We start from the raw sequence: 12,580 nt of genomic DNA, 5'->3' as shown, positions 1-12,580 counted from the left end.
ATATATAAACAATTTCCTCGTGTTATGGTTTCTGAAAATACAACAGAAAGCTATATAATGATTCACTAAACAATGACTTGACAAACAATGTGTATTATACTGCAGTTAATATCCATATTAAGTTTCTTGCTGAATTTTGGAGGGGAAAATAATGTAGGAGTTTAAATTTCGGTTAATTTGAAAAAATAACCACCAACATTAAATTGCTACAGTTTTGATCTTCAACATGTGCACAATAAATTGACGACCAACTACCACAAGTGGAACGTGAAGTCAAAGTAAGGAATATCGCAAATTTCGGAACACATAGTGTCAGATATTTCTCGGAATAATCAGTCCAATACTTATCATAAAATTTCAGACAAATCACATAGCCATTAATTCTTTAAATGATGTCAGTAATGTAATGCTAAAGCCAGCCTTCTCCACGACCACCTCACTGCGTGGCGGCAGCATGTCGGCGACTCCGACATCATTCTCTTATTGTCTTGTGATTATCATGCTTCTCTTTATCAGTAAGATGATTACGTCCACTTAGTCAAGATTATTGCTGGGCGCTTAAATAATTGGCTGAAATTTCGAGGTCATATTTTCTCTCAGAAGTTCTGTTGTGTCCGATTAAAACAGGACATTAAATTTGAAATTAATTTTTCGCAGTTCCAAAACATGTATCCACGTATACTATTTTGTGTGCCTATTTAAAAAATTCAGTATATTTAGCAGTTGAAAGATTGTTTTCTTTGCAATCATATTCGATGCTTTTATCAAAAATATATTAATCATTCATTCGAGTGATAAAAATTGTTCAAATTGTTCAAATCGATTATAATTATGAATTATTTATAAGGCTCGTTAATGGAGCTTTTCCTTATCTCCACGTTATCAGTCAACGAACACCACGCACTGTACAAACATGCACTACTTTCAGTGACAACTCCTGATAGGAGTGATGGTCAGGCCGGTGGTAACTTTAGTCATTTATTCTTTATGATGGTCTTATCGTATTTATTTAGAATATATAATCAGTCTGCAGTATAATTACGTGCGTATACTGTATTCAGATTCAGTAAGATATACAATCTTCAAAAGTCCACACAAAACGAACAAATATACAGTGTCTCTCGTGAAATTTGTAAAATGTGTCATCCATGCCACTTTTTGTTCATAGTCAATACACTAGTTGTGACATTACTGTATAATACTTGCAAAATTAGTCAGCGATAAATTAAATAAATATTTATAAAATGTGAATTTTTTTGTCGCCGCATTTACCTAAAATTTCGTAAATCTCTTCTCTTCTTATTCATATATTTTTTAATTAGTGTAGATGCTTGGAATGCTAGGAAATTTCCATGTAACTGAATTTCGATGTCTATTAAGACACATTCGTTGACACGTTAATAAAGAAATGACATTTAGTTAATGAAATCCATTGAATTCCTTCCTCATGGCTATACAAACCGAAAAAATTTCTAAACTTTCTTATTTGAATTTCGATGTTAAAAAGTAATGAGCAAGATAGAATAGGGATAAGTTACTTACTGAACAATCAATAAGACAGGACAAGATGATAATTAAAGAATTTATCACAATCTTTGCTCACGGTAATTTCGTTTAAATAATCTAAAAAAATAAAAGTATGAAGGACTTACATAAAGTTCATAGCGAACTTTTCCAGTATAACATTGTATTTTGGTGTAGCTTCTTTCAATATTATGTAACCGAGCTGTGTCAAGTGGCACGTCTTTCTCAGCGGATTACATAATCATGAAATCTTAATAAAGAACAGCAAATTATTCATCGTCCACTGCTACGGACGGATGACTAGAGAACTCATAATAGAAAATGCATAAATGCTTACTCCCTGATCAATAATTAAATTGTTTATATATCTGGTATATATTTTGGGTGTACAAATTTTTTATATTTATGCAGACAATTTTTACAACAGACAAGAATCCCTTGGATAAAATTCGTGTGACTGTCCTGGTAAAAATAACCAATTTTGTACATAAATTACAGTAAACTTCTACCAAGCCAAAAAGTTTGCCAGTTGCAGATAATGCACATATACATATATTGCTGTGAGTCTCCCACGTATCATATCTCCTTGTTTAGTTATCTCATTGTTATTTTAACAATGTGTTTCATGGACTCTATGCTATCAATGAGACCGAATCAACGTCAAGTCAGTCATTTGACACGATGTACAATAAAAATATGTACAGTACATGTTGTAAATCTGTTGAATGCACTTGTTGTAAACTTGTACAAATGTACAAGTTTTTAACAGATGATTGTTTGTACTACGTCTATGGAAACGTTAACACTATATCTCTACACACTACAGCCAATACTACTCGTATTACTTACTTCTTACTTTCAACAGTGGTTGACGTTAATGCAACGAATTTTTCATCCGAGACAAATTAGTATTGGCAAACCCAAAAAATCAAAATATGTACCTAGTGATCGTCAAGAACACTAAGCAGCAATAGCAAACTTCATATTTGCTTTTAAAAATATAGGAAGTGTTGTTGATGTGATCGCGTCGATAGACATGCTTAACTTCCTCCTTTTGCTCGATGATGTTGCTGGCCGATGGGAGTACGGTCGGTGTTGAACTGAAAGATTGATTGGCTGTAGCTAGGGCAAAAAGTTAGATTTTTCCCATGTGATAGATGGTACTTAGGGCAATTTCTAAAAATTTATGAAGGAATACTAGAAGCAGGAAATATACGAGTGGTAAAATAAACGTATGCAGTTTTACTTTATATTCATATGCAGTAATTTATTCACTTAAATATACATTCATTTATATATTCATTATAGTAAAAGTGCAGAAAAATGCAAGGTCACACAAAATAAAATTTAAAAAAATGCCACCAATAGATAATCGGATACATTAAAATGAAGATAATATATTTAGATCCTTTGCAAAAAATATGTACATTACCATTCAATTTATTGGAAAGAACAAAAAAAAATATAAATCAGTACTCACTAGCTGCAGCGAGTGACAGAGAGCGCATTTTCTCGTCGACGAAAACACGAAGTCACGGACGGACAGACAGACAAACGGACAGACGGACAGACGGGTGGACGGACGGACATGGCGAGCACAATAGTGCATTTTTCCGTAAATGAGAAAATGCGCTAAAAACTCCGCATCCTATATGACTCAAATTGAATGAAATTTTTAATAAAATTAAATATATATATATATATATAACATTTTTTTTATATAACATTTTGTTTAATTTTAAATGAAACGAGTTAATTTAGGACGAACTGGTGGCACGATAGATGTTCAAAATATTTTCAAAGTAATCCTTGAAATTTCCTGTTTGAAACATTTAATCAACATCAATGATCTTTAGTACAGCTCTCTGATTCACTTACACATTTCTACAGCTTTAAGTGTTACTCGTATCTTTGTACCTGAAACTCATCCATTTGAATTCCGAAATTTCAAATCATATTGAAGGACGAAATCAAATGCAAACCTATTTTCAACGAACTTATGAAATGAGAAATGAGCTAACAGAACAAGCGAACCGCAATCACTTAATCTAATGAAAAATTTAAAACTATGGATAATAAATTTCGCAAAAGCATCTTGCTGCGGAAACCATTCATTACCTGAAACGTTCTTCGGAAGTTGTTGAAAGGACTTTTCAAATTTCCTGAGAACTTCGTACGGAAGCTCGACGGAGGCAGATGTGATCATTCCTAAGATTTTCTCGGACCTGTGACTGCTGAAGACCACCGAGTCCAAACTCACGTAAACAGACGGAAAATTTCGTTATAAAATCTCGGTACGTCCATTGAACGACTGCGTGTTATATTTTTAATAATAGGAAATTTTAAATGATGACAAATTTGGACAATGAATGATGTCTTTGCGTTGGGCAATAATCATGCGTGGAATGATATCATCAACTAATCCTCTCATTAGTTAAACTTTCTTCCGTTATCTTATTGATAACCGACGTTCAATAATTAAATAAGATTTCTAGCGTCGATTAACCTATATACATTTCAAATACTGAGTCAACTTCCAAAATTTTATTGAATATATTTTTCATATATGTTCATGTTGCCAGGTAGGACGGATGCGGCTGCTGGGATTTCAATTTAGTTTGGAAACAAAGCACGGTACACTAAACAACTGCCGGAAATTCCATGAGCCTCGTATGTTTCTATACTTAAATTTCATGAATTATTCATAATTTAGGGAGCTTTCAGGTTGTTTATAGATAAATATTAGTATTGCCTCAGATTGTCATTTTTATTGCCCTTTTTTATACAGCAACTCTTTAGGTAAATGTGTAGCGACAAAAATTTTACATTTTATAACATATGTCATTGCGAATTTCGCATTTTCACCTTCATTTAATTCAATCGCTGACTAATTATGTAAGTATTATAATCACGCAACAAATGCATTGTCTATGCACTGAATTTGGTATAGAAGACAGGATTTGCAAATTTCATGAAAGACATCGTTTATTTATTCATTTTGTGTAGACTTTTGAAGATTGCACAACCTACTGAATACAGTAAACGCACGTACTTATACTGCACACTGATTATATATTCTATATAAATACGATAAGGCCATCACAAAGAATAAATGACTGTTACCACCGGCCTGAGCATCGCTCCTATCATGAGTTGTCTGAAAGTAGAACATGTTTGTACAGTGCATGGAGATTGTTGACTGATAACGTGGTGATAAGGAAAAGCTCAATTAACGAGCCTTATAAATAATTCAGAATTATAATCGATTTGAACAATTTTCATCACTCGAATGAATGATTAATATATTTTTGATAAAAGCATCGAATATGATTGCAAAGAAAACAATCTTTCAACTGCTAAATATACTGAATTTTTTAAATAGGCACACAAAATAGTATACGTGGATACATGTTTTGGAACTGCGAAAAATTAATTTCAAATTTAATGTCCTGTTTTAATCGGACACAACAGAACTTCTGAGAGAAAATATGACCTCGAAATTTCAGCCAATTATTTAAGCGCCCAGCAATAATCTTGACTAAGTGGACGTAATCATCTTACTGATAAAGAGAAGCATGATAATCACAAGACAATAAGAGAATGATGTCGGAGTCGCCGACATGCTGCCGCCACGCAGTGAGGTGGTCGTGGAGAAGGCTGGCTTTAGCATTACATTACTGACATCATTTAAAGAATTAATGGCTATGTGATTTGTCTGAAATTTTATGATAAGTATTGGACTGATTGTTCCGTGGAATATCTACCGGCTGCTTCGAAGTTTGCTATATTCCTTCTTTGATTTCGCGTTCCACTTGTGGTACTTGGTGGCCATTTTATTGTGTGCATGTTGAAGATGAAAACTATAGCAATTTATGTTGGTGGCGATTATTTTTTTCAAATTAACCGAAATTTATATTATAGTTATTATCCATATTGAGCTTCTTGCTAAATATTACAGTGGAGAATAATGTCGTAGTCTAAATTACGTATAATACAGATTATTTTTAAAGTCATTGTTCAGTAAATCATTTTACAGATTTTTGTTATATTCTCAGAAACCTCAACACGAGGATCTTGTTTCATATATATCCCCGAATTCCATGCTATCCTTGAGTGATGTTTCGTGAAGTATTGATCACATGCTTGCTGGCTGTAAGCATGAGCGTGCATGGAGCTCTGGAAGCTCCTGAGCGCTCCTACGACATCCTCATGCTGCTGCCCTGCGCGTCCAAGAGCCATCGCAATGTCTTCATGCCTCTCGCTACTGCCCTCACTCAGAGGGGACACAAGGTGATGTATTAACTCAGAGGGGACACAAGGTAAAGTTTTAACTCAGAGGGGACACAAGGTAATGTTTTAACTCATAGGGGACACAAGGTAATGTATTAACTCAGAGGGGACACAGGGTAAAGTTTTAACTCAGAGGGGACACAAGGTAATGTATTAACTCAGAAGGGACACAAGGTAATGTTTTAACTCAGAGGGGACACAAGGTAAAGTAACCTTACCTATAATATGAATTAGTAGTAATCTATTCCGATGTGATTCAAGATTCAATGCCTCTGTGTTGATGAACTTACAAAGGAATGTTAGAAAGTTTGTGTTGTTGTATAAAACTGTTACATATACACCAATATATATTTTTAGGAATAGAAAATATTTTATCAACTATTTTTTCCTGATGTTTAAAGGTGACTATGCTCAGTACGCTTCCTCCTGCCGATAACAATCCTGACATCACCTACGTCGATCACGGCTTGAAACACTTCGATACTTCGGATGTCAACATGTTTGAAGCCACTGAAAATGAAAGCGAAATGTTCAAGGATTTCGAAATAATATTTTCGGCCATTGCGAAGGAGATATACGGAGTGCCAGCGGTGTGGGAGCTCTACAAGAACAGACACAAGTTTGATCTCATCATCATCAATCATCTCTTTAGCGAGGTGAATCTTGCTGGTGAACATTTTAGCTTTAGTCGTTTCGTTTCGTCGTTATTAAGAAGAATTTCACCTTAAATAACTGATAAAGCAAATTAATAAAATCTCATAGACATATACCTATTGATTTTTTTTTCACTGTAGGCATTTATGTTTCAAATTTCTCTCTGTTATGTGTTAAATTTGTCTCTATCTTGAATAGAAAAACAAAGTATTAGTTCGGATTACGACGTTAAACTACCCATAGATAGTGACTGGAATATGGAATGATATCTTGAAATCTTTGGACGGATTTCCAAAAACCGTCAATTAAAGTTTTTAAAAAAATTTAATGTAAATAACTTTTCTTTATTTGTGCACACAGTCAATGTACCCGTTTGTACACAACCGCACCTACATTACCATCAACACGGCTGGACTGGAGCCTGACCACAGCGCCATGCTGGGCAATGTTCTGAACCCAGCCTACGTCTCCAACTTCTTGTCTGAGTTCCCACGTCCGTATTCCACCCTCGACCGCTTCAGAAACTTTTTATTTACCCTCGTTGGGACGTATTTTTGGAGAGCTTCTATTCTATTCTAACATTACTGAACACGCATTTTTCCTTTGGACTGCCGGTGCCCCTGTTGCCTAACCAAGTCGAAGTAGGCGGCATGCACCTCAGGCCAGCGAAACCCTTGCCACAGGTTCGTAAAAACTTGAAACATCCCGTGAAAAAATTTGTCCAAAAATTATTCATAAACGATTATGCGTATACCAATTTTTCAGTTAGCTTCGATATAATAGGACCAAATGGGCAAAAGCGGAGAAAAAGATCCCATCTTACGGAATTATTTTTGCTATATCATTATTTTACCCAAAGACTATGATAGCTTGTCTACATTACTACCTGACGATCTTTTTTATATTTTACGTAGCAATCACTCCTCTCATTTTTAGCGCATTTTCTCACTTATTGAAAAAATGCACTATTGTGCTCGCCATGTCCGTCTGTCTGTCCGTCCGTGACTTCACGTTTTCGTCGACGAGAAAATGTGCTCTCTTTCACTCACTGCAGTGAGTACTGAGTTATATTTTTCCATATAATCTGTACAAGATACAGATTAGGTTAAAACTAGTGTGTGGAGAGTCATACTCTGTATGCATTGCGTTACAGCGTAGGGAAGCAAAAAATTTTCAAACTCATTCAGTTTAAAGATCACAGAGGTATTTTATCCTCTATAATCACGTATTTTTTTCGATCGCTTTCCAAGTTCCTCTCTATTATAGGATCTTGACAGCTTCCTCTCAGGGACGACCCCTGTGGTGTACATGAGTCTAGGGTCCATCGCTCGCAGCAGTACCATCCCGCCCGATGCAATGAACGTCATCATCTCCGTGTTCGCCAAACTTCCTTACAAGGTCATATGGAAATATGAAGAGGAACTCAGCGATATTGGGCCACACGTCTTCATCAAGAAATGGATGCCTCAACAAGATATTCTCGGTAACTTGAGACTCAAGTCATAAGTTAAATTTACGACGCATAATCTATTTTTTATGCCTATAAATTACCCAAAAGTTACTCATATTATTTACCAATTTAACTCATTCTTCGTTAGATTTTATTTGAAGTTCTTTTTTCCTAATTCGCTCATTTACTCCTTTTGCATTTTTCCAGCTCACCCGAACGTTAAGGTGTTTATTTCGCACTGCGGTCTGCTCGGTTCTCAAGAGGCTATTTACCACCAAACTCCCATTCTCGGTCTGCCTGTGTTCGGAGATCAGCCTCGCAACGCCATGGCCTGGCAGAACGCTGGCATTGCCATTCACTTGCAGTGGAAGACGTTGACTGAAGAATCTTTCAGAAATGCAATTGTGGAACTCATAAGCAATCCAAAGTAAGAGTCTTCACTAACGTTAAAACTTTCTAGTCGTGAATATCGATCACATTTTATGGAATAATGCTTAGGTGCAGCTCTGGAAACAAGGAGACTTTTTCTTAAGAATTGTATTGATGCCTAAGATTGTAGATGGTTTGAATTTTAGATTGAGATAGAGACTAAAAATTAAGTTATTTCATCGTAGAACTAAATTCAGTGACATTAGAGAATTAAATTATTATATCAGTAATTTATTTGTCACAAAAATATTCAGCTAATTTTTAGTAAGCTCATAGCTTCTGTGAAATTCAATATACATAAAATAAAGCCTGAAGAAGAATTTAAATAAAATAAATTTATCTCGATGAACAGGTACCAAGAAAAAGTAAAGCGAATGTCGGAAAATTTCCGGGACCAGATTTCTGATCCGGTGGAGCGGGCGGTGTACTGGACGGAGTACGTGATCCGGCACCATGGAGCTCTACATCTTCGGTCGCCTGCCAAAGATCTCACGTGGACAGAATTCTTATTCATCGATCTGATCATTCTATTGCACGTTATCTTCGTATTGCTATTTTATATACTCAAGAAGGCTTTAAAATTCTGTTTCCAATCGAAAAACAAGACATATGAGAAGAGGAAAAATAAACGTGAATAATTTTAAATTAGTGACGCTCTCAATTAGGGTGGTTTCCCTTTTTAAAAATTTAACTTTCCTGCGTTGACACTGAATAGCAACCTCCATGTGAGGAGATAATCAATTTCAGCAATGTCTGGTGTATTGACGACAACTTTTGTCGCCATAGAAAATAACGTATTTAACCCTGATCAACCTGGTATGCTTATGCTGGCTGATGTGAAATTCAGCAGGCGAAGAAGAGATTTTGGAGAATTGAAAAATCACTAGTTTAGGCCTAAACGTTGCTGAAAATTCGAATGATTCAATTCAGTCTTGAAATTAGAAAGATTTTACTTCGTTTTTTTCAACTAAAAATTTCCGCAGTAAACATATTTTCAAATTTTTGAAATAAAATGCCTACTAAGCGATATTTTATGACTCCTCAAATACAAATTAAATTTCCAGGTTCATGTGAGATCACACCACAAGATACATAAAGTTGATACGAGCCTGAAATGCTTCTTTTCCAACTTCCAAGAACACATTTGGAAAACCAACACGACCGCACTCTCGAAAATTTTGTTGAACGCTTCAATAATAATTTTGGTCTCTTCAATGATCTGCTTTATCTACATAAAAATCTCCGCGCACAGAGGGGTAGAAATATTGTGAGCTTCATAAAATTTACCATCGACGTAGATGCATGTATCAGGATCTCTAAAGTGCTGAATAGTAAATAAAGTTCTAAATATACACACAGGAAACCATAATCAAAAGCACGCAGAAGAATTCATGTCATGTATAGATGATAATAATTGATACAAAAATAAGGTAATCGACAACCAAATTGAATTTATATTTTTTGAAGACGAATACAGAATTCTCACATTTATCTCTCAACTATAGGATGTGATAAAGTTTACCGAATTATGTCACAAAAATTGAAAATATTCATGGGGGCGATTAACGTTGTTCCATGGAATGCTAATTGTTTTCCCATGTAATCATTCTATTCAAAACTTGCAAAACAGAAATATTTTTTAAATTTTATTGTAAAAATGAAATAATTTTTCAAACATAGACCGGTACAGTAATTGCAGGCTGCATTCAGAACTGTTTAAAAATAATAAATATAAAACATTCCAGCAATCGTAAGCAGCGTCTTAAACGGTTTTCTGATATGACAATTAAAATAGCAACGATTGTAAACCTTTTAACATGTGACATTATTTATAGCAGTTTTCGTAGAACGGAAACATGGAACGTTAATAAACCCTATCAAATCATTACCTGCGACTGGAAATCTTTTTGGCTTCGTGAAAGTGAAATGTAATTTCTGTCCAAAATTGGTTATTTTGACCAGGATAGTTCCTCGAATTTATCCAAGAGATTCTCGGCTATTGTAGAAATTCTCTTGACCATACAGAGATAAATATATAAAAATTCAATTTTTGATGAAGAACAAAGCATCCATGCATTTTCTATTATAAATACCCATTCCATCTGCTTGTAGCAGTGGACAATAAATAAGTTGGGTTGGTGTTATTGAGAGTTCATGATTATGAACTCATATTTATTGAGAGTTCATGATTATGTAATCCGCTGAGAAAGACGCCATCTGACACAGCTCGGTCACATAATATTGAAGGAGACCGACACAAAAATATGATGTTCTACAAGAAAAGTTCATGTGAACTTTATGTTTGTTTTCCATTCTTTGATTGATTTTTTTGTTTGGATTGTTTACACCTAATCTTTGTGAGCAGTAATTGAGTAAAAACGAGCGCAGAACGCTCTCAGCGGAGGTTGATATGGATCAATTTCAATTTCAACAACTTTGTTGAGATACTCTTCCGATGTGTTGAATCCATTTACCCTAAGAGAGAAATTGTGTTCGAGAACTGGCAGCGACAGTCTGGCCGCACAGCTCTCGGTGACGAAGTTTGGCTGACAGCCGCTGTCCCTCATACCTCTGAGGGGACCACGAGATGTCATAATCAAGAAGGTGGGGATTATTGCATCTTCTCCGTAGTCCACATCCCTCGTCATGAACGCCTTACTGATAGCAACGACCCCAGAGTTAACTTCTTTCTCCGGTTTTTTGCGACCATCGGGCTGTGGGTCAGATCGGATCTTCAACTCATCCATACACAAGAAAGTATAATGAGGTTGTGAGCACTTGAAGCATTTCTTCATAAACTTATAGTGACGTTTTATTCGTATGGGCCACGTTAGCGCATTTTGTGCAACCGTTTAGTGCAATCATCCTTTCGTTTTGCCTTAGCATTCGGGTAAACGTGGCAGTTGAATGTGGAGTGCGAGGTCATACGCGCACCCAGCCCTGAGAAGAGACTGCAAAAGGGTTGTCGTTTGTCTGGTTCAGCCATCTCAGGTCGCCTAACATCCACCGAAAAACTAGTACCAGGGCCATTTTTCACAGGCTTAATCTTCGGATTGGCATTCAAGTACCTCTCGGAGGCATCTACACATGCTCCATCATCTCTTCAAGTGAGGGCTTATTCTTGTTGGTGATGTGTATGAATTGCTGTTGGAAGTCGTCGTTGAGGCCTCGCCAGAAAAATATTGGAGGTCAGTATTGGTGTCAATGGACAACGTAGTGAAACTTTCAACCAAGGAACGCATCTGACCAATATATCGATAGGGATCATCGCCTCTAGCGACTTTTATTTCCGATAAACGCCTGATCGCGTCATTTCTGCGTTATTGGAGAAGCAAATGCTTTCTGTAGCAGGTCCTTAGAATCTTCGTAGTTTTGCTTTCCCACCTCCAAGGACTGAATTAAAATTTGGGGTGCACCTCTAAGTTGTGATTGCAGGAAGATGAACTTTTCGTAACTGGTCAGGTTGTATTCGCTAATTACGTTTTCGAAGTTGAGGAAAAACTTATTCAAGTCTTCTCCCTTTTGCTGTCCATACTCCGGTAACAGGAGCTGGGGTAGATTCAATTGACTTCGGTGCACATCTTCTCGCGTGGTGCTCACTGCGGACGCCGGTCGCTCCGCTCGAAGCAACGTTTCCAGCACTGCAGTCGCAGCGATAAGCTTCCCAGAATAATCGGTATAGGTGTCGTATTACGCCTGTAGTGCCGCTTCCGCATTTTCTCCCACGAATAAACTTTCAGATATTTTTAAATCGAAATGTTTCAAGTCCGATTGCAAAGCGCGAAACCTAGCTAGATTTGTACTTTTTCTTCGACAGTAAGAGTCGGCAGGTTCACATTAATAATGTTAGAGGTACGCATTATTTCGGTCCGCATGTACTTGCGGTTGTTCTTTAAGAACTTCACATCCGTCGCTGCGAGGAACGTAGACTTGAATATATTTGTTTCAGATCAAGCCTTTCAAGTCCCTCTGTGACCGGAAAGTACGAGTGGTTAAATCAGCCATGAGGATACATGATTAAGAAGCAATTGTAAAGCAGTTGCGAAGTCAACAAAAAGACCACAAATTATGGTGATATTTAAATCAGTGACGGCTCGGCGGCTACGACAACTGAATACATGAGGTACGGCTCAGCAACACAAATACCACGGCAAACTAACCCCACTTGCCCCACGTTGGGCGCCATTTCGAAAACTATGGCGAGAGGGGATAAATTAAGTTACAATTCAAAGA

At 36.4% G+C, this 12,580-nt stretch overlaps 1 protein-coding gene across 1 annotated transcript; it reads left to right on the top strand.

Moving 5' to 3' along the window:
• Positions 1–5,682: 5,682 nt before the first annotated feature.
• LOC108670179 (UDP-glycosyltransferase UGT5-like) lies at positions 5,683–9,025 on the top strand. Its single transcript, XM_018157640.2, has 6 exons — positions 5,683–5,814; positions 6,216–6,483; positions 6,955–7,151; positions 7,735–7,951; positions 8,126–8,345; positions 8,700–9,025. Exons 1-6 carry the CDS (start codon positions 5,683–5,685, stop codon positions 8,983–8,985), a joined length of 1,320 nt encoding a protein of 439 aa, XP_018013129.1. The 3' UTR covers positions 8,986–9,025.
• Positions 9,026–12,580: the final 3,555 nt, after the last annotated feature.

This window comes from Hyalella azteca, unplaced genomic scaffold (assembly GCF_000764305.2).
Source record: "Hyalella azteca isolate HAZT.00-mixed unplaced genomic scaffold, Hazt_2.0.2 contig6160, whole genome shotgun sequence".
NCBI lineage: Eukaryota > Metazoa > Arthropoda > Malacostraca > Amphipoda > Hyalellidae > Hyalella > Hyalella azteca.
This window is presented reverse-complemented; position numbering and strand designations above follow the sequence as displayed.